We start from the raw sequence: 23,008 nt of genomic DNA, 5'->3' as shown, positions 1-23,008 counted from the left end.
TTTTACTTGTCCTGAGATTGAAATGTTTTGGAAATGTTTTAAAATTTCTGTTATGCACCAAACCCACAAAATGCTAAAAACTGTGTTAAATGAAAGAAGGACAAACATGTTTATTTGAAAAAGGAGAAACATTTCAAATAATATTTTTACCAAGAAAACCCCTTGGGTTTTTTATGACTACATTCCCTATCGCTTTGTGAAACTGCTGTTTGGAGCGCACTTGATAGGAGAACTGTACAAGGAAACTGCAAAGCTCTGCCGGCAGGAATTAATACTGTGGTATGACTGGAGGTCTGAGAACAAGAAACTTTGGAAAGTTCTTTTAAAAAGTCTTTTGGAATCTTAAAAAGAGCTTTTTGGATGCAAGGTGGGATTTTATCTTTATCTTGACATTGCAGTACTGTGTTTGTGAAGTGCTAGAGCTGTAACTGCACTTTGGTTTAGAGGTCTAAAAATATTTTACTTTCGAGTCCTTAGAGATCTCAGTTCTTCAGGTAGATGTGAACATAACGTCTAGGTTATTCGTTTGATATAATTGTCTAATCTGCATCTTTGTCATCTTTGAAGTGTCTTGCATATTTTTAGTACTACACAGCAAATACTTTATTTGAGTTTAAGGTGTAGAATGAAGAAAGGAAACATCCATTTTCTGAAATATCCATGATTTTTGCCACCTTCAGTAATAGTGAAAACATACTTTTTAAACCAGCTAGCATCTAAATAGGTAATTCATAGTTCTTATATCCTGCAGTTCTTGAGGCACTAATTGTATCTCTGCTGGAAATTAGTTGCTTATAATTAGTATGTTTTATGCACTTCTAAGAGTTTAAAGATCTGCAAATATCTTTGGGTAATACAAATATAGTAAATATATTTTTTTCCATTTATTGGGAATGCTGAGTATTGTCTGGCTTTCATATTGTTGTATAATAAATTCAGTGTCATAATTAGCAGATATCTGTTGTGACAATGTGAATTGGGGCTTTATTGTGAACGCCTTATAGACACAAGGCAAAAGTAGATAAGGCTCATAAGAATGGGACTCTTTCAGAATGCATTAGTGGGAAACTGGACTGTAAATGAAAAAGGTAGTAGAAAAGGAATTGTTTTGTTTCATCTCAGGGCAAAACAGAGAACAGACAAGGATGCTATACTATTGATGTCTTTATTCAGATGCTGCAATATGCAATGTAATACATGTAAGCAATTTATACAATATCAACATTATTCTAAACACATCCTACACTGCTATTTAGCAACCCAGATAATTCGAGAAATAGGTGGGAACTATCTGGAAGGCAGATTGACATATCAGTACACTTTTGGGGGACATTCTGGGTTGACAGGCTTTCTGATATAGTAGTAGTAGTAGTAATAGGCTTCTAATAACTATTCCACCCACTCCAAAAATTTTAAGACTGGGTGCTGTAAATCTTAACACTTCAGAGTGAGTGAAGACTACACTACCATGGAAGCATTTGTCCTTCAGAGGCTTAACTGAAAAGTCAAATTACTGTAAAGAAAATTGGTTCTGTTTTACCTCAAACCAGGACATGTGGTTTAGTGTACTGTGGTTTAGTATACTGGCTGAATTAGCCAAGATACTGTATGTGGTAGTTATTGCCAAGCAAAATTAAAGCACCATTTATGTTTTGGGAATGTTCTACTTGTCTACGTCCCTGTGCTTTTTCAAACAACATTTGTTTTCAGGTTGGCTTTGTTGATATCCCCCTCTCCCCGTCTTGTCACGCTAAAGGCTCTTGCAGTGAGCAGGAGTGGCAGAAATGGCTGTGCATGGGCTCCTCCACTGCTGCAGCCCCTGACAGAGGACATCAGCTTCAAAACGCTACAGCTCTGTCTCCCTGGGCAGGCTGGAGCTGCTAGGCTTGCTGAGAACGCTGCTCCTCGTAATCCTCTTTCTCCTGCGGTGTTACCCTAGTTGCATTCCTCATGCTTGATTTTTAGCATGGCTCTGCTCTTCTTTTCTTTAACAACGTTGAAATGAATGGAGCTCAGATTAAAAGGAAGAAGAACTCTGCAAAGTTCAGTTATAAAGCACTGCTGGGTGCTGCTAGCTACTACTAATAAATTCCCACCCCCACCCCATCACCAGTTCTGTCTGTTCCCAGTACAGTGATGGTGAGAAAGGTCTTCATCTGCAGACTACTGCTGTAGCAAGAGGCAGACTTGGGACTGGAACTGTTAAGCACAAAACAGAAGATCGCTTATCAATATTGGGTCTGTTATTGGCTGTTCAGTACTATTAAGCTCACCTGTGCAGAATGGTGTTTAGATCATGGGAAACCTTTCATGTCTTTTTCTTGCTCCTTAATTAGATGTTTTCAATAAGCCTCACTTGATTCTGTCCTGTGTACTAAGCTTGCTGACAAGAACCTGATCCTATGTCATGGTTTTGTCCAATACATTTTACCCCCTCGATTTTGGAGGTGGTACAAGTTAGAAAGAAAGCTTTAGGTTGTTGGCATCTGACATACGCTTAGACTATCCCCCTGTTAGCCCGGCTGCTTTGCAGTCCTGCCCGAATTGCATCCACCGCTCAGTGCAATGGAACTCAGCCTCCTCAGAGGAGCGTGAAGGTCCAGACAGGCAATTAAAAGATGTTGGCTCTTCAGAGTTGGACATTAATCACTGTTCCTTTTTGAGCCTTTTTCAGCAAAACTTTTTTCTTTATCTGGAAAATATTGTGATCCTGAAAATCCAGTATGTTACTTAACATTGATTTCTGGCTCCTCTATAACATAGCATACAGCTCATCTTCAGAGAGGACATTATCTGGAGGTAAAACACTAATGATATTTCAATCTGGCACAATCCTAGGAGCTGTAGGTAAATAAAGCGCTTGATTTTTAACAGTGTGATGAGTTGTTTCTAAGAACACTTGAATTACTTTAAGAGAAAGTGTTTAAAACAGACAGAATTATGTCAGCCATCCCGGTTGCTGGGTCAGGTCTGGCTTGCAGACGCTGCAGTCGAAGCCTGTACTCAGGACTGTCTGTGCTTATCTTTGTACAGATGCACTAAATGATTGTTCTTTATGTGATTTGATTTCTTCTTATTGCTTTCACAAGTGTGCTGCTGGTGCATCTTCTATTTGGAGTATAAAAAAGGTTAGGAGCCATACTTGATATAAGCTGTAGTTTATCTCTTTCCCTCCACTGTATGTGACAAAATCTCTGTGTGTGGATGGGTACTGGGGATCAGGGTTTTAAATTTGTTTACCTTACAAAGAAAGGCTTAGGTTCTTTTTATTAATAAAGTGAATGGCAAATTTGGGTAAGTGCCTCAGGTGTTTGAATTATGAACCTGTGACTAATTCTGTAATTCTAAATGTGAAGTTTCATAACCGGGCATCTAGCTCCTGACATGTCATCCTGGCTATAGATGTCTCCATTATTTCTGCAGAACTGAGCTGGTGGGGCTATTTTGAAGTCACAGAGATCTGAGGCGATCTTTTGGCTTTCACAGAAACCGTGTGCTTGAAAAAGAGAGTTCATAGAGCATCCAGGGGAACCAAGGCAGACAGGAAAGCGTCGTGTCAGCGTGCTCCTGGTCATGGTACTTCTGGTTATACACCAATTGCAGTTTTTTTTCAAAGCTGTCACTTTCAAGACCAAATAACTCCCATTAGATGAAGATTCCCATTAATATAATTGTATTATTGAAAGGCCTTCAAGCAAACAGAGATTCAAGTTGATACCAAAAGTCTATTTACATTTGTGTTGCGAATATAACCAAGAAAGCCTACTGTTGTGGCGGATTAGGGTGAGGGGAATTCCTGAAAATGTTATAAGGAGACTTATGTGAAATATGAGGAGTGGAGTTCCTCAATCCATAACTGCTTCTGTATACCTGTACTGAGTCTTTTGTCATGTCTTTTCATTTTAGCGTGAAGTTTTTGTGGTGTTACTCTTCCCGGTCACATTGCAGTTTTGTTCTCTTTCCATGATGGGTTTGAGAATGTTCCTTCCTTATGTATTGAAATAGCTGTTGTTGATGTAAACCATTCATTATTATTATTTTCACTGTTTCTTATTTAATAAATCAAATGAATGGTGCTGTGTTGCTAGGGCCACTAATACCTAAGCACTGGCGTTTGGAGACAGAGTGTTGTGTCTATTTTTGTGTGTGACACAGACTTTCCCTTGTTGCAGCTCTCATTTGGACTGAATTTGTGACGGGAAATCTGACTTTTAATGCCAGCTGTTAGAAATCTGCAGAATATTTTTTTTTTTTTTAGCTTATATGCTTTCAATATCAGAATAGGTATGGATCTTTCTAAATACTGAACGTCATCAGATTTATGTAGACGGTCTATACATTTCTTTTTCAGAAGTCTGTTTTGATTATCAGTGTTTTATTTTGAGATACTGAGATATTTATTCTGTAACGTTTGATAATTTGAAAGAAATTGATGTATTCATTAGTCTTAAAATCTCACTTATGTGAGTTTTACCTTATTTCAGTTAATTTGTATAGTATACTTCTATACAAAATTGATTCATGGAAGAACATTTGCTATACAGTTATGTGTAAAGGGGAGAAGTTGGAAAGTCTATCTCTAAGGGCAAGGAAAGATACTGAAAGAGGGAAGTGTGAAGCTATTGTCTTAGCCTTTTTTCTTGTGCCTTAGCTTTTTTTTTCTTGTTTTGGAGTAGGAGGAGAGATTTGACGTTTTCGAAGAGGTCTGAGGAAGGATTTCTTTTTCTCAGGCATTTGATACCAAGTTGCATTGAGACTGAATAGGATTTTTTTATCCTGTTCTTTTAAATTCCTTTGAAGGTTTCAGTTAGGTGGATTCAGTGTGTCAGCACTAGTTTTATGCATTTATTTTAAAGTTTGAGCCTACAAAATATTGCATATATGTTTCTTGGCGTTAGGCCAATTATTTCCTGAAAGTTTCTGAAGTATCTGCGGATGACATTAGATAGCTTTTGGCTTTAGCCTGGATTTTTGCCTTGCTTTTAGGCTGGCGGCATGAGGCTTATTTAGAAACTGCTTGCAGGCCTGTAAATATTTTCTTAGACTAGCAAAAAATACCTTCTTCCAGACATTCATATTGACTTCAAAACTATATATACTTTGAGCAAAGGTAAGGTATCCTTGCATCCTGTATTAAAGCACATCTCACTTTTTTAACACTTGGACAGAAAATGAGAGTGTTGGAGCTGTGGCAATGAAAGTGATATTTTTTATTTTTTTTTCTTGTGACAAATCAAAATATTTCCATTTATCTTTGAGTGATGGTTCAGAGCTGTCTACCAATCTGTTCAGAAGCTGGATGTCTGTATCAAGGAATACATGGCTGATATGTGCTTTAGATGCCTGGACTGTCTGTATGGAGCCACTAAGATCATTGTTGCTTGGCCCTGGTTCTGTTTCTCCCATTAAAGCATTAACTCATTCTAGAAGTAGTGATGTGGGATGCAGAAATAGAACTTTAAACCCCAATGGATTAGTATAAGTGTTATAAAACACAAGTACGATTTTCATATAAAATGTGCCTTTGACACGGGAGGTTTTACTGTTTAAAAAAGCAAAACCAAAACAACACACACACAAAAAAAACACTCAAAAGAAACAACACCCAAAACCACCACCCCAACAAAATAACCCCAAAGCGTAGAGAAAATACCCACATTCACACCAGCATGAACTCCTGAAAGGTTCTGCAGCAAATACAAATTGTTTGTATTCTAACTGCTGTTCCGTTTTCCTCCATTTCTAGTCTCTGAGGATATAAATGCAGTGAGTAAAGGAAAATGGCTGATGCTAACTGAGCCACAGTGAGTTACACTTAGCCGTGTTCTTCCTCTGAGTGCGGGTCCAGGCACTGCTGCTCCGCAATGCTATGGGAAAGCAGAGAAAACTTGATGAAAACTTATTGTGAAATCACGGAAAACCACCAGAAGTCAGCAATAGATGAACACATAGCAAAATATTCAAACTGGCTTTTGAAAAAGTTTTTTAATGACCTGGAAGAGTTACTCGAGCTTCTCTGCCTTCATCAGCACAGTCAGCAGATCAATCGTGCACTCGTTAGCTGTGCAGATGGAGCTGGGAAGCGTCCACCACCGCACGTAGGTTTGGGTGAGCGGAGCCCTGTACACACCTACGTTAGACACTCCCAGCTGCGGAGCCATTCATAGCATCTTGGGAGCAAACTAAAAATGTGTGTGGGTGAAATAAATATAGACTGGAAACCAAAAGCATTACACGTCTCCTGGGTGCTGGGGGGGGATGCTCTCCACAGGCCTTGCAGCTCTTGCCAACAGTCACACTCGCAATGAGAGAGGGCCGGGGAAGATGTGGGCGAACCCTGCTTAGCTTTGGAGGGTTAAATAGGAGACTTCCATCCAGCATGAAGAGAATCCTTAGTGTGTAACAGCAGTGGGAGAGAGCGCATCAAGGGAAAGGTTTTAAGCTAATTTGAGATTTCAACTGAGATTTCAAATGCTAACATTATTTTTCCTGGTTTCATACGGATCAGTTAAATGGGATTTTTTAAAAAAATTTTTCTTTTAATTAAAACAGAAAACATGAAGCTCTGCTGTGGGGAGAAAGTTTTCGTAATATCTTGTGGTGTTAGATATCTGTTATGAAGACAATAATAATTAAATTTTGCTAATGGGGAAAACTCAAAAATTGTGAATCCTTAATTTCACTGACTATTCCAGAGTAGACTAAGTGAAATAATGTACCAAAGGTACCGATCGGAATAGCTTCTCCCAGCTCTGCTGAACTTGATCCCACACTGAGCTAGAGTGTAGTATTATCATCTAGAGTAGACTACACAGGGCGGGGGGTGGCGGTGAGCACAGTCCTGCATTCAATGAGAGTCTGGCCGTGTGGTCACCATGTTATGTTTGCTGTGGAATAAAAGTTTCCTATAGTATGGGGGAGTGCACCGCCAAATATTGAATTAGCTGAGATCATATGCCACCTAAATGTTCATCAAAGACATGTTCGTTTTATGCCTGCACACTTAGATGCTAACTTAGGAGTGAGCGGGTAGGGGAGCCTAAACTGGTAAATTTTGAACTTTTTCTAGCAACCTGTTACAAGAGTTGAAATGATTGTTTTTAGTCATTTACAGTTTCTGCTGAAGCGGGACCTGAGGAATAGCCTAGCACGTTCGGTGCCGCAGTGATGCCAGAAGTTGTCATGAATTTCTTCACTACGTTAATGTATTTCTAATAATTGTAATGGGTTCTGTCAGTAGCAGTGTCTTATTCCCAAAAGTGCTGTTGGCACTTACGATGGAGCCCATTAATTGAGATTGGAAGGCAGGCTGTTCCCTTCATTCTAGATTATTATAAAATTATATAGTTGCCAGGTAAGTGCAATTTTTTTCTTCTGAAGAAGCAAATACGTACTTGCAAATGCCTTTTGGAGTTTGAATACGAACTTGTAGCTGTAGAATCATAGAATCATAGAATTGTTGAGGTTGGAAGGGACCTTTAAGATCATCGAGTCCAACCTTTAGCCTACCCTGACAAGAGCCACTTCTAAACCATGTCCCTCAGTGCCCCATCTACCCTTTTTTTAAACACCTAATATAAACACCTAATATTTTTTTAAACACCTGTAATATAGCTCTGTTTTAATTGTTTGGTAGAAATGTGCTCAAGTACTTGACAACTTGCTACACTATTGCGGTGAACTGGGCTCCTGACAGACCTTTCCAGGATTTGAAATTTTACAGCAAAGGGAAGTTTAGGAGGAAAAACAGAAGGTGTATTTTGTAAGAATCGTAGAATGCTTGGATTTCCTTTTTGAAAGAATAGCTTGGGAGACAGACATCTTGTCTAAAACAATAATAGGATGGTACCTGCTCAGATGTGATTACCTGTGAATTGTTAGAAGGGATAAGCAAGGAAAACAAAAAACCCTGACCACCAAACTACAGTGCAGGCTGAAATCGTAAAGTTGATTGAAGTCCCCTTTCAATTGGCAATCATAAATCCTCGTTTTTGTCCTGGTTATGCATTTTCACTTTCATGGAGCTTATAGAATTGTATATTCCTAAATCTGGTTTCTTTTAAGGGTAGCATGAGAATGATGGGCAAAAAAATTCAGGCTAGTGATTGGGGTGTCTTAAATTCTGGGTGACCAAAATTTACTATCTATTAAAAGTGGGCAAGCTTCGCAGTGTCTTTGCTGAAATCTATAAATGCTTTGAAGGTGTCCAGTTGGGAACCAGAAGAGTAATTTGAAAATCTTGGCTATAACCGCTTGTATTTTGTGATGTGTTGAAGCAGGAGCACCTGTCAGGAAGGAGTCAGTCTCAAGTTTAATTTTATTTTGTTGTTTCACAAAAAAGGTTTCTATTTGTTTAATGGGACTTGAGGTTTTCGCCATTCATTTAACAGGATTTCATGGTACGCTCAGGATTTGAGTAAATCAGATTGACAGGAGCCTTCTTTGTATTCATTTTTTAAAAGGCTGCTTTTCCCATTCTAATTTCTACAGTATTTGTGTAAATAAGTGTCTTGTGAAGATATCAATCTCAGTTTTCCAGTTTAATTGTACAGCGTCATTAAAACAGGGCTGTGACAACTTCAGGGATTGATTTAAGAAAATTTTTAATTACATCGAAAATATCTTTAAAGTAGAACAGTTACAGAAGCTGTGCCATTCAGTATGTAAAAGTATTTTATTCAATCTGTGAAATTAATCTAGCAATCACACAGATTCCAACACAGTTAGCAAATCAGTTCCATAGGATTATGAAATGTCTCCCCGTGACCTATTCAGATTTGTGTTGAAATATTTATTCCTGGTTTGAAACAAGTTTGTTTCTGTAGGGCAGACAGAACGTGTTATACAAGTGAAGTCAGCTGTATTTCTCATTATACCCACGGTGTAACGCAAATTGATAGCTTTGATACCGGCCTTCCCGCTTGATGGATGTGTATTTGTTTTGGCAGGGGCGTTGCCTTAGATAGCGTCCTTCTTCCCCTCCCGTGGTCTCCCCGCTGGCTCTCGTACCGGGTTCCCGGCTCGGCGTAACCGCAGGTGCACAGCTCCACTGGCGGGGCACCGGGGGCTGGAACGGGCGTCCGGGAGTGGGAGGGAAGGGATGCTCGAGCTGGCACTTGTGCCGCGAGACAGGAACATCAAACGATGTCTGTATTTCATCTGGAATCAAGTACTTGGATCTGCAGAAGGATTTTTGCATAAGTGCAAGCTAAGGATTACTATTTATCATTATTGCCTTTTTCATCTTCGTGCTATTTTAAAATAATCAGAATAACCTTTGAAGTTAGGGAAGGCACTGTTTTTCCCATTATATAGCTGGCTGACATCAAGCACAGAGAAACGAAGTAACCCGCCTAAGAGCAGGCTATTCTGTATCGGAGCCAGGAACAGAACCCCAGTTTCTCTTTGCTTTGTATTTCAAGCTCTGGAAAATTTTTCTTTCCTTTAGGAAAAAAAAATATGCGATTACACGCATTTAACACATGCACTCGTGTGTCCTCATACAAGATGCAGTTGCCTGTTTGAAGAAGGTCACTCCAGCTGATGCCTTGGAAACAGAAGCTGTGTGTCAGTGGAGACTATCGATCCTTCTGGGATCCTCCTAAGCCTTTATCCTCGCTGAGCCTTTCTCACTGTTTCAGTTCCCGCCCCGACGAGCGATGGCCATGCCTCTGTCTCCTCCTGACGGCTCTGCTGGGCTTGTTGGGTTTACGCAACCTCTTCTGTCCTTGATTTCGTTCTACCTAAGGATGTCCCCAGACGGTTACATCTCATATCTATGAAGTGTCTTTGAGAAGGAGGTTCTTCCTGCCCAGAAGGCAGCTGAATCTCCATCTAAGCAAGGATATGGATAAAGGAAAATAGCCCTTGCTATAAGGCCCCTGATCTGGGGAGGAGAGACAGCTTTCAGCAGGAACCAGGAGAGGTTCAGCTGCTCCGCTGGCCGCCTCCGCTCACTGGCATGGACACAGAGGGGGAGCGATGTCTTCAGTGACGGCGCTGTGCTGGATGGGAGCTGGACGAGGGAGAGAGGCTGAGAGACACCGGTGCTGACTGAATGAAAGCGCCTAAGGCCTTGAGGAAAAGGTGGCAAGGTACTGTTCAGCGAGTTCCTCAGGAACACTGGAGCAAGACATGAGGGGGATTTTTGTCTGGCCCCAACCTCCCACTTTCTGCTTCATCACTCAATTCCTTCTAATAATAATTTCTTCAGGGAAATACCTAGTAAGACTCAACCAGTACGATGTTAGAGGGTGGGGAAATGTAATGATTATTGTGGTCTTAAAGTTACAAAAAACTTCTAAAATATTTTTGAAGTCCTAAAAAGAGAATCTGGTAAAAGTTAGAGATTATGTGGCCATGAGGAGAAGATGATTGGGGAAAACAGGAGAGTATGCGTAAGAATTAATGGGAAAAGAGGGCATGTACTTTCATGTTAGACTTTGTCCTTCTAAACCATGATAGGAAGAGCTGGAGCAGATGCATACCTTTTGGAATACCAGGAGTGTTGTTTGAATTGGCATTAGCCAGACAAACACAGTCTTTAGTAACAATGAATGTTTCTAAAACGTCAGACAGGTTTAACTCTCAGCTCTGTAGCACATGCCCTCAAATTTAAAATTACAAAACCTTCTACATACTAGAACATACGCTATACTGAAATGTTTTTGAATTTAAAAAGTAAGAAGAGCTAAGTTTTAGTACTAAAATATTTGCTACACTTGAGGATTACAGTATTAAGCTGATTTAGGACACTAAGTCTGAAGTACTTGGACATAAACCAGAAGTATAATGAAAGGTTTTGTCAGAACTTGTTCCCGCCCTATCTGTTTGGATTGATCTTGGATTTTTACTTGAACAGGTTACTCGCCTAAAATTGTACTATAATTCAGATTTTGTTTCATGTTTAGGGAAGTGATTTTGGAGTAAATACCCTGTACAATTATGTCCATGAAATCAGTTCATTTTTCATTGCCTGTTGCTAAGGTTGACAGGAGAACAATATTCCTGGGCATCAGTCAGAGGCGTGCAACTTTATTGAGAGGGCATCGGTGTACCTGCCCGCATGGAAGCGGAGGAGCCGGCAGGGCGGGCAGGAGCAGCCATGGCCCTAAACAGAGACACCTGTTGCTGCTCCAGGGAGCACCCAGCGAGTGCCTGCTTGGGCTTGGCTCAGCCTTCCCTCTGAGGAAACTGCTGGCAAGGGGGGGGGGATGCGGGTTTGTAGGAGCCAGGGGAGCACGACCGGTTGGTAGGCAGCATTCCTGGGCTTCGGAGCTCTCGAAGACATGATAAATGCAGGCATGCTGGATCAGAGCTGACTGTCTAAAACACTGGGGGGGGGGGGGGCGTTTGGGTTGTTTGCTCACCCATATAAAAATAGGCATTTTAGTGTTTTGATGTCATTTTTGGGGCTCTATTTTTAGTGCCTGGGAACATTACAAACATGAAATATTTAGCTGTTGAGACTGGTGGATTTAAAATAACTTAAAATAGCTTTAAAGAGGCTTTCTGAAGTACTCATTTTTTTCTGTTGCAGCACATGCATCGTTTTTTGATCCAGTGTTTTTACAGAGACTGGAAGAGTGCCATTATGTTAAAGCTGGTGTTACCATTCAGTTTGATAAGGAGGAAGACCCATTGGTCCAAGATCAATATAAGGGGATAATGTAAATGTGGTTTTCAGCCTTTATATTAAAAAACATTTTTCTGACTATTTTATTTCAATATAGAAGCTGTCCCCAGTATGTGGTTAAGTGCCCGAATTAGCTTTCCATTAAGCTTGAAGGCAAGGTAGAGGTGTACTCAAATGCAGTTTGGCTATAGAAGCGAGGTATTTCTTTTCTCTCTGTAGTAACCAAGTATTTATTGGTATACAGGGAACTTCAGAAAAATAATCTAAATTTGGGGTTGTTTTTGAATTGCTGTTCGTTTTACATGCATCATGATTATACAGGTCTATTCAGTAGCGTTAGAAATTACACTTAAGATGCCCGAACTCACAGAAGAAAAGGCAGAATCTAGAGAAGTTGTGTTGGGTTTTTATCAGCTCAGGAATTACTCCTGTACAAACGTGACAAGCTGCTAATTCACCTCTCTGTATGTAGTCATCAAAGAGTAAGCCGTTAGGGATTGCATAACCCACTTCTCTGCCAAAGAAATTACCACACACGCTTAATTTTTAGGTTTCATGTATCAGCGCAGCCTTCAGTTTTCAAAACAAACAAAAAAGCCGAATCAAATATCCACAGCCTGGCTCTGGATCAGGTGCTTGGTGGCAGCTGGTACCCCAGAGGAGGACGGAGGCGCCAGAAGGGATTCCACCCCTCGGACCACCAGGCAGCGGGGGAGCCCTCCTTTTCCAGACAAAGCCCAGAAAGCTTAAATCCAAACTGCCTTTTCTGACAGCAGGTTTTTAATGAGAGATCTGCCCTCTGAAACTCTGCCATCACAAATGACTGACTTCTAGCTGTAGCAGGATTTCTCTGGAGCATGTTATGGAAAATAAATTTTTACAGCCCAAGCTGTATGATGTTTGAGATGTTCTCTGAGGAGGCAGACGGGATCTGCGATGCATCGTTGCCAGGTCATGATGTTACTGCAAGTCTCATGAGAGTCTGGTGCTTTCTTACAGCCCAGGTTCCATACAGCGATGCAATTATGTGAAAAATGCATTAAAATTTTAGCTCTCCTGATATGAAGAAAAATACGAAAAGATGCATCATAAAAGGACACTTTGTGACAATAAGTATATAAGATTTTATGTAGAAAGTTAAAATAAATGAAATACAATGATGTTAAGTGCGACATGGAAACATATTGGTGACTACTTATATCTTTTCTTCAAATAATGGAATGACTGGAACTAAGTGCAAATTTTCAGCTGCTTCTAAGCCAATAGACTAGAAACCAGGGATTTGCTCTTAAGTCCAGGGAAAACATCCGTTTTCGGTTATGAAAGAAAATTGCCTTAGGGTTACTGGTTGGCAGGATTGTTGTGTTGAAGAATGTTGCACCACGTTCCACAAAAAATACTGTTCCCATTGTGCTTTTCGGCTGCGTGAGGACCAAGTGCTCTGTCATCTTCCATAGAAGTTTCCTTACTAAATTCATTGTGCATTCAGGTGAAATAGTGTTCCTTACCTTAACTTTGGTTTAGGTATTGAAGGTGGTCACGTTGATTAGTGTCAGATATTTACATTTTATACTATCCTATTACAAAAGATTTGGACATGGATTTTAATTTTATTAATAATTTGTCAAGCGCTTACAGAAGGATGCAGCCCCACTTGAAATGTATGGGCTCATAAATCAGAGTGAGGATAATAGTTCTTTTAAAACATGCACCTGTAAAAGCTCAGGTGAACAGCAAATGTTGTTTAGGAAATGCTGGGTTTTATCCTTTCGTTGTTCTCAGCTATGCACAGGTTTAATGGAAAAATGACAATGGCTCCTGCTGGAGTTCATTATAAAGGTCTGTAGAGTGTAACTTTAAGGTATTCCAACCTTGTACTTCCAGCTTAATTTAAAATGTGGCATTAAATGCATTTAGTTAAATTGGTGTGGAAGGCTGTGTGGTTGGGATTCTTATTTCTTCGTTACAAGTTCTCAACTTTTTTTTTTTCTTTCACATTTTCCTCCCTGCGCGGAATGAATTTAAGATTTACTTGAAATAGTTTGAGTGGTTTTGGTATAGTGTTTGTATTGGAGGCTTTCTTGTCATTTGCTCTAGCGTGATGAAGACTGAACTCTCTTGCTGCGGGACAGGGGATCAGGAATGAGATAGCGGTCAGTTGGTTGGAAAGAAATGTTGATTATCCTCCAGAAAAGAGGAGAAAAAAAGACCTGATGAGGTGTTTTGGTTTGGTTGGAATGCGCTGCTAGAATGCAGTAAGGGATGAGGGCTTGTTTTACACTTCATGACATGTCTGATATAAGCTATGTGTAGAAGGAACAGATAAACAGACTGTGATTGGGATCTGTAGGCCCTTGGAAAAGATTGCTAATTGTATGTTTTTTTCAAAGGACTGAGATCTTATCACTATCATGAAAGTTGTACAGGGCCGCTGTGAAAAGAAACGCGACTTTAAAAGCAAGTAGAATTAATTATACTTGAAAAGTCTCTTTCTCAATCTGCAGAGCATATTTGCAGTCGTCTGCAGCTGAAGGCCATGCCTCCCCAAACCCATCAGCCTTCCATCTCGCGCTGCCTTGGTGGCTGAACCGTAAGGTTTCCCTCATGCTTCTGATCTCACCCTCGGTATCATTAAGATTCCTTAATGGAAAAGCAACTTCTGCAACAGATTGGCCATGAACATATTGAATCTATCACATCAAAGAAATAGTTGTAGGATGGCGTGAAGACTCCGCTTCTTTTTAAAGCGATCTGTATGGGCAGATCTTTGAGTCCCTGTGCAATTTTACTGACTTTGATCAGAGTCCATACAGCTGTAGTTGAAGAATCAGATGTTACTGTTGTGCTGTGAAGGGTAAAGGATGGTGTTTTCCTTATTTGTTGGAGATTAACATTGCTACTTACTTGGTGATACGGCAATTTAAATAAATATTAATATTTTGGTACTTAACAGCTGTAAGACCACTTGGCTTCTGGTATATTGTTATCAGAAATTCTGTGGGAACATAGGTAATTATTTTTAAAACTGATTTTCGTTATCTAGAATAATTTTATGTTTCTCTAAAATGTTTTTATACAATGCTTATCTAAACTTAAATACACACATATATTTTCTAGCATTATTTACTACTGTGTGACAGATACACAGCTGTGAGTCATTTACATGAAGTGTAGGCAGATTTCTAAAATGGAATGAAAAGCTTTAATAGCAATATAGAGTTCTGGTGGAAATTTATGTGCAAATGTCCTTTATTATATGATCACCCCCATATAAATATATAGCACTGAAACAACATTTCAAAGCCTAATGTTTCATATTCAAACATTTAAAGTTCAGAAGGAAACAACATAATTGCTTGCACAGTTTTAAGGCCGTCTCCTTGTGTGTGTTTGTGTTGTGATACAGCCTTTAATTATACAATCAAATTTTTCCCCGTGGGATTCCTGGTTTTTCAACATGGGTGACACTCCCTGCCTTTTCTCATGGCTGCCTTAAGATGTCTCATCATAACAGTGATCTCCAGGGAGCTCTTTGGCCATCGTGGTGCAGCACCTTTGGTATAATGGTAGAGAGGAGTTTTCAGGACAGCTTTCAGCTGCTCTAAGGAGGAGGCTGTCCTTCCTTCTCCTCATTTCCCATTCCGTTCACTTCATACCTTGTAATTTCAGTAATAGTATCAGGGGCAACAATCTGCTGAATGGTGAAGTAGGAAATGTGAAAACTCTGCATGGGTTCCTCACCGTTTGTCAACCAGGCTGGAATATTTTACCTTCGCAGCACAGACTGTGGTGCTTGAACTGACGCAATAGCGTTGGTAGTGGTGGGTTAGCTGATGCTTTATCTGGAGCGGCCGCAGAGGGAAGGCCTATTGGGGTGGGGGGAACTAAGGGGACAGCTGTCTGCAGGTTTCGCAGTGTTTGCTGATGGGAAAGGAAGATACAGGAATGGTGCATCCTCTTTCTGGCTCCCAGGGAGGAGTTCTGTATGTTTACAGACTCTTTTGCCATTGGCTGTTCTTACCGGGTTTTGTCTCAGTTTTCTCTGATTTCTCAAAATGTTCTTTGATAATAGGATAAATGCTAATTTTAAAGTACGGAAACAGGAAACATGCAAAAGAGGCTTTCATTTTTGAAAGTTAAATTACTGAGAAATAACAGAAGAAACTTTCTCAAGCGTAGGCACAGATTGGAATACTTTTGCATTAATTAATGTTACAAGCTTATGTTTATAGTGGAAAAGTTAATTTGAACGAAAAATATTTCTCCTGATGCCATTAGCACTGTCAGTGTTCTTCATTCTGTGTCGTTCCTGGGGAAGGTTAGGAGGGCAGCAATAGACAACCTCCATGTGGGGCAATATGAGAGCTTAACTTTTAAAAATTAATTTACCAAAGATATTGTATAAGTGTTTGGAAACTATTACAGCAGTGATGCCTGAGAGAAGAGAGAGAAATCCCTAATGCGGCTGAAGTGCCTGCAGGGAGTATCCAAAGTGCAGGGCTGGGTTTGGCCAGATGACTCAATTCTAACCGAGTACGAGAAGCGTTCCCCTTCACAGTGTGCTCTGAAATACATTCTCAATTATTTGTGTGTACCTTTGACAAAATTCCCTCCGTACACAGGAGCTGTTGTACTCGGGGTTTTTGGAACCCAAAAACAAGCTCTTTATTGATGGTGAGGTCAGGATGCTTCTGGGAATGGTGGTTTGTTGGTTACCAGCTGCTCCCCAGCCAGGAGGAGGTCATCTCCGTTTTAATGAGTCATGCTTTGTTTCTTTTTCTTACTAAAAAAACCAAACCAAAACAAAACAAAAAAACCCAACAACTTATACTGTTTGCTGTGATATTTCTTTGTGGTGGGATTGTTGGACTTCAGAAAAAATGTCGAGCAGTATCAGAATTACCATCAGAAATGTTCAAGCTAGAAGTGTGTACGGGCTGGGTGCCTTCTCAAACGCATCCTCACGCTGCTGCTTGAGGAGTTGGTAGCCCTGTGAGCACTCCTCTCGCTTTCCCATCCAAATGGGATAAGAAGTTGGCTCTTAAGGTGTTTTGGGCCTTACAACTGTTTCTGTTGGGTTTAATTTTTTGATTTGGCAGGTTTTGGTTTAGACCAGGGAGCCTAAGTGGAAGCTGGAAATAAAAATCTCACATATAAATAGCAGCGAAACAAGCAACTATGCTAACCTCTGCTTGCAGTTACAGTAACATAAACTTGAGGAAGCTTTGCCAGTATCTTCTGCGTGCAAGTGTAGGTGGAATTTGACTCAGCAGTCAACTCCTTAATCATTGGATTTTCTAGAGTCTGCAGCTGATTTTTCTCATCGTATGCTATTGGGTTTTTTGTGCCATACATTGGCTTGTGAATAATATTGAGGTACCAGTGTTCCAGGTCTGAAATTTGAAGCTGATGTTGGACAGTTTGGTTTTTGTTCATTTTGTATTTGTCACTAAAGAAATACCCAAATGTTGGCAATGATCCCAAAACCTCAAATGAGATTGTTGAATAGTAGCTATGCATGTTTAGTTTGCACTGTGACATGATGAAAAAATACTGAAGCTGTTGGGCAGGTGTCTTGTCATTGTAAATAAACTTTAAAAGCAGAGTCTGCTATTTTGGGGATGGGTTTGTTAACAGTCTCAGACCAACAAAGTCTTACTTCAGAAAATTTTGTCTTTGCTCCATGATGCATCTGGAGCTACTGATAGGAAGCGTAATGTCAAATGAAGTTTTGCATTGAATTTCCTAATCTTAAGGCGTTGTGGTTGTTTCAGGCAGGACTATAAGTTAATGGAAAAAACCATGAAAATAAATTTGTAAATGTGTGTATTTTACATTCTTATTTTAAAAGTGTCTTCCTTAAAGGTCAGTAATTACGTTTATTGACCCACACTGATGTGCCTTTTGGTGAGTTACTTAAAATGCATCTCCAGATAATACCAAGAGAAATATGGCTTTTATGTATGTATATGTATATATAAAATATATATTATTTTACTTAAAAGCAGATAAAAGAGGCAACGTGAACCTCTGCAGATGCCTTGAGAGATCCTATCTAGTTTTGGCTTTGCTAGCATTTCTCATCTAGGCATTTAAAGGAAAGTCAGCAGCTGGTGTAAAAGGCTAAAGATGAAATGTATCCGAAGAAAGAGATGTATTAAAAAAAATTAATTAGTTAATAAGAGTCTTGTTAAGTTTTAGAAGGTTTCAAAACTGGGTCAGTAGGCGACATAACCTTTTTGTTCTGTTTAAGAAAGATTGATAATCTGACAACATCAAAAGTGATTAGTCATACAAAGCAGACAGAGGGCAGACAGAAATAATACTTTCTGTGGGGTTATGGGGGTCATCTGGGCTTTTTGTTGTTGTTTGTTTTGTGCTTGTCTTTTTATGTAGAATTACATGCAAAAGATAGTAAAATTGTCCTTTCTGGGAAATGACTGGCCATAGTATGCAACGGGTTACCCACTCATATTGCTTTGAGCTGCACATTACCACTCCTTGAGATGTTTAGTTACTAAGAAATTTGTATTTATTCTTAAATTTATAAATGTTGCTCAACAACCTGACAGTAGTAACTCACACTGTAGGACCGACTGGGCTGTTGGAATGTTGACATTATTTTACAATGTTTATAGGAATTAAAAATGGGTTCAAGATAAGCCAATCTAAGATTTGTTAAGAAACAACTCTGTCTTAAAAAAAAATAAAAAAATAAAAAAATTAAAACGTTCTTTCCTGTTGAAGGCCAGGGGAGTTCTTTGAGGTTACCTGGCGGTTGCACAGCTGCCCACTAAAGGCAAAAAAGCCACCAGAGATGATGGTCCACCAAGGAACGAGAAAGCAAGGATCCTTTTTCTCTGCATGTTTTCCTACTGCTGATTGGCACGAAACAGTGTTATTTGGAGATTTTCTAGTAGCTCTCCAGCCTGCATAATGCCACTATTCACAAGCTTCTAAGGGGAGAAAGAGCAAGTGTGCCAATGCAGCCAGAGCTGGTAACTAACCCTGTTGCTGGGGATGTGCCCTGGGCGCTGCTAGGAGCCGAGGAGCAGCAAAATCCTGTTCCAGGGCAGAGGAGGCCCCTCGTGATGGAGGCATGCTGTTAACCCTTTGCTTGTAAGAAGAACTACAGCAGAGCAATCAAATCCAGGCTTTAGCTAGCATTTGGCAAACAGCGGTGGAAACGATTACTGTGTATTTAGCAATGGGAAGGTTGCGGGGTCAAAGAAAATACAGCTGAGATTATAGCAAAAAGCTCAGCCCCTCAAAACCTGCATTTTCCTAGTACATGCTAAGCGCTGTCTTGAACTGATGCAAAAAACGACCACATTTACTATATATTTTAAACGATAAGCCAGAAAAATGTAAAATCCATTCACAAAAATACGAAAGTCAAAATTACCATTTCCCTGCCAGCAATCATTCAGCTTCTTACACTTGTGTAATATTTCATATAGCTTTGTATGATGTAAGTTTTCTTTATGATGTTGTGTTTTTTAATATACATGTATGTATGTATGTATATGTTTTGAATTCATAATTCAAATGAGAATTGTAACATGTATCTCTTAATCTCCTCGCAATGGAAGTCACAACTCTTATTCCATGGCAGAGTTCTCTGTGGCAATAGCTTATTTTCTTGTTTTTATTTTATTTTATTTTATTTTATATAAACTTATTTTACCCAAACCAGTAGTGATGGTATTTCTTTTGATTTTGAATAAATGCGCATTTGATGGTGTCATGATTATCACAAGCTCCCCCTTATTTAAAGGGTTTGTCAGATATGAGCGGCGTGTTATTTTTGGTGGGTGATGTTTCACGTACTTCTATCACAGCTGAAACGCTCTCCTGTATTTTATTTTACCAGCTTTTTATTATTTCCTCTTACTATTATGGTTATGTAAAAATGGAAGCTGTTGTCTTTTATATTTGCTTTCTCTTCTTATCTGGTTCTCTTGTGTCTGTCCGCACCGGGAATTGGAACAAATGAATCATGTTTAATTTCTTCTAAGTGCAGTTCAAGCCAAGTGAATTTGTCAGTTTATTCAGCTAGGGTGGACTGGGATAAATTGTATTCCAGTCTCACCTAAAAATTTACCCAATGTTTAAGCCTTGTGTGCATTTTACATTTTGTGGTTTTAGCATAGTTAGGCCTCATTACAGTCTTTTAAGGAGTACTTTTAGCAATATATAAGACAAGTTTCAACATAGTTCCCAAACTTGGTTTTGAAGCCAAAGTAAATGAGGTCTTGTAGTGCCACATTCCAGCGATTCTGACATCAGAGGAGTATCTGCAGTAATAAATTTTTATATTAAAGTGGCTGAATTTTTATATGCCTGCAAGAAGCGAGACTGGGCTCTGACGTGGAGAAGCATTAAGCTAACTATTCAAGACACTAACAGATTTTTTTCATTAAAACCTTTTCTTCCTCTGGAAAAAAAAAAGGAAAAAGCAAGATACTTGCATCTTGACAAAAATCAAATGTTATTTTTAAAACGTCTCAGTAAAACTAGTTATTTAAGTTTGGTTAGTGTCTTACTGTTTCAGGTTTCCTGGTATTCTGCTGCAGTCTGTGGAGATGTTTCTGTCTTTTTGTGAATTAAGGAGTGAGAATTATGCTAAAAACTATCTGAGTGCTGACACGAAACAAATCAAAACCCCAAAGTATTTTGAAATATTTGCACAAATGAACTTGTGTCTAATATACATTGTAGATGTTTGAATACAAAACGCTCATTATTCATCACATTTACAGCATTATCAGCAAGCTTTTTTGAGATTTTCATTCTGGGAAAAATAATTTAAAAAACCCTTGTGATGGTTACAGAGCTGATTTGTACCAGGAGACTGGATTAAGGCCCAGATAGCAGAGCAGGACTTGCACGGCTGGGCTGAACTTTGCCAGCTGGAAAGAAGATTCACTTTCTGCTGTTGGTGCCTCTCTCTGCAGTGGCAAGGGAAGACTGGGAAAAGTTGCCCATGAACGTGCACTCAGCTGTGTTTGAGCTGATCAGCTCTTTTGCCATCCCTAGATTTTAAGAGGAAAAAGAGTTTAGTGCAATGTCTTACAATCCAGAGCACAATTTTTTCCTCATTGTTGTAATAACAATTACATGTTTTATAGTGCTGATTCTTTCACATTTACAATTAAAGAGTCTTCATCTTGTTTTGTTTCAGATTCTTCTCATTCTTTTCATCGAGATGAGACTATAGTTATTGCCCTTGCATCTGTGTCTGTTCTGGCTGTTCTGATTGCTGCTTTCTTTTTTGGATACAGGATGCTTGCAGGTAGGGTTTGACAATCCTCTTTTTTTTTTTTTTAATGGTTCTTTTGACCATTTCTCAAAGTTATACTTATGTCTTCTGTTCTCCCCAGTCCCTATTATATGCTTGTACATAATGCTTACCCTTCTCCTCTCTGACACTTTATGGTGATAGCCCTTTCATAACAGTTCAGAGAGATTTATGATTTCTCTAAGTTGGCATTTTGGGACCGGTTTTCTTCAACAAATCCTCTGCTCAACATAGTTTAAATGAGGTTGTGAACATGCTTTATAGTTACTGCCAGTGACATTGAATTATCAAAATAGTTGTGTAGCAGATAGCCTTCAGTTTGTACCTATCAGCACTTTCACTGCTGATTTTACTGACTCGGAGAAGATTTTACAGGATTCCTTTTTATTTGTTTATGTTCTTGCCTACAATACGTATTTCTTCCAAGTCCCAGGTAAGTTGTATTGTATTCACTTGTAGCATGACAAAAAAAGGAAACTGTCTAATTCCCTCCCCACCCCCTTTCACAGGAGACCGTAAACAAGGTCTGCACAGTATGAACATGATGGAGGCAGCAGCATCAGAGCCCTCATTGGATCTGGATAATCTAAAGTTGTTGGAGGTAAATGTTCAACTCTGTTTCTCTTTTTTTTTTTCTTTTTATTCAGTGTAACGCTTGTGGTCATGTCACCTCTCAGGTATTAGTTACAGAAATAAATGTATTGGTGCTCCTGTAATGTTTTCTTCTAAATCATAGTTTAAAGAAGAAAAAAAAAAAGAAAAAAAGAAAAGGTGACAGCAGTTAATTTTGCCTGGTTTTGTTAGTGATATTGTTGGTATTAGCTAGAACATGTTCTACCTTGAGAAGAAGACACTAAACACTGGGAGGCAGTGGAGGAAATTGGAATGTGCTGTATTTCAGCATTGCATCAAAAGATCTGTCTTTTTGCTTTGACACTGATCACTTTAAGTGCAGTATCCTACCATAGTCATTTGAAATGCTTTAGTAACACTATTGGAATATAGAATTTACTGCAGATAGGACGGTATATTTTGGTAGTGGTGCATTTATGTGTAGTCATTCTTCACAGTGGGGTACTCTCCATCTCCATGGCAACTAGAGGCCAACCATAACTTTCTACTCAGCTTGGTATTAGATGTATCATCAGAAAGCTGTAAAATGTTATGCTTGCAATTGGTTTGCTTGGTAGAACTTACGGAATTTGTGAAAGCTTTTATCCAGAAATATATCGGTAGAATGACACAGAGAGATTCAGAGTGTGGTACCATTCGTTTTGCCCAATGGAAATCACACGTAGAGATGCAGGCTGCAGACATGTAGTCCCCACTGCAGTGTGGTCTGGGCAAATGGCGACAGCAGACTAACCAGCAAAGAAGCTTGGGTGCCTTCTGCAAATAAAAAAGTACTTGAGGCAGAGTTTCCAAGAGTATAAGGATGTGTATTGAAGAAGTGTGCAAAGCCCCAGATGAAATTACTGGTACTGATGTGCATTGACTTTGTTGGCAGGGAGATCTGCTGTGGGGTCTTCTGTCTTCTTTCTTAAATCCTAAGGAGCTGACTCCTCACCCCCAGTCACAGGGTGTTGCAGAACAAATTGTCTTATCCTGTGCTTGCCTTTTCACATCTCTGTGGGTAGAATACATTCCAGCTTTGTACCTTGAAGGGACTCACTGCCACTTTGCAATCCACTGACATGGAAGGACTAAGAAATGGAAAATCTGTCTGTTAATTGGTACTTTATTTGTTGAAAACTTTCCTGTTAGACAATTTTATCATCTTTAGAAGCATTACTTTTATAATCCCTTGTGCTTTCCATTCCTTCTCCATTTGTAAGTATTTAAAAGGTAAAGATACTGGTCCATGAAATCCTTACAGTTTCATGTCTAGGTCTTCCTGAAAATTATTTGAATTAAATAGATGCTTACATTCTTATATAGTTAGAATTTTTTGTGCTTTGGGAACTAGGACTTTTGCTGAAGGTGGTCCTACATTTTGGTGTAGGGAAGAGACTGCATCGTTCTCCAGTTGCTATGGAGATGGGAAAGGCCATTCTGTGAAGATGGTCTAACAT

The 23,008-nt window shown here is 39.4% G+C and overlaps 1 protein-coding gene across 4 annotated transcripts in view; it reads left to right on the top strand.

Annotated features, from left to right (window-relative positions):
- The window catches only part of BMPR2 (bone morphogenetic protein receptor type 2), a 111,135-nt gene that overhangs the window by 65,277 nt on the left and 22,850 nt on the right, over positions 1-23,008 (top strand). For all 4 annotated transcript variants that reach the window (XM_063340933.1, XM_063340931.1, XM_063340935.1 and 1 more), the window contains exons 4-5: positions 20,820-20,930; positions 21,446-21,537. In XM_063340933.1, coding sequence (XP_063197003.1) covers positions 20,820-20,930; positions 21,446-21,537 — 203 coding nt within the window. The remainder of the gene's footprint in view (positions 1-20,819; positions 20,931-21,445; positions 21,538-23,008) is intronic.

The sequence above is a fragment of the Chroicocephalus ridibundus genome, chromosome 7 (assembly GCF_963924245.1).
Source record: "Chroicocephalus ridibundus chromosome 7, bChrRid1.1, whole genome shotgun sequence".
Lineage (NCBI taxonomy): Eukaryota > Metazoa > Chordata > Aves > Charadriiformes > Laridae > Chroicocephalus > Chroicocephalus ridibundus.
The sequence above is the reverse complement of the archived record's forward strand: the minus strand, read 5'-3'. Positions and strand labels throughout refer to the sequence as shown.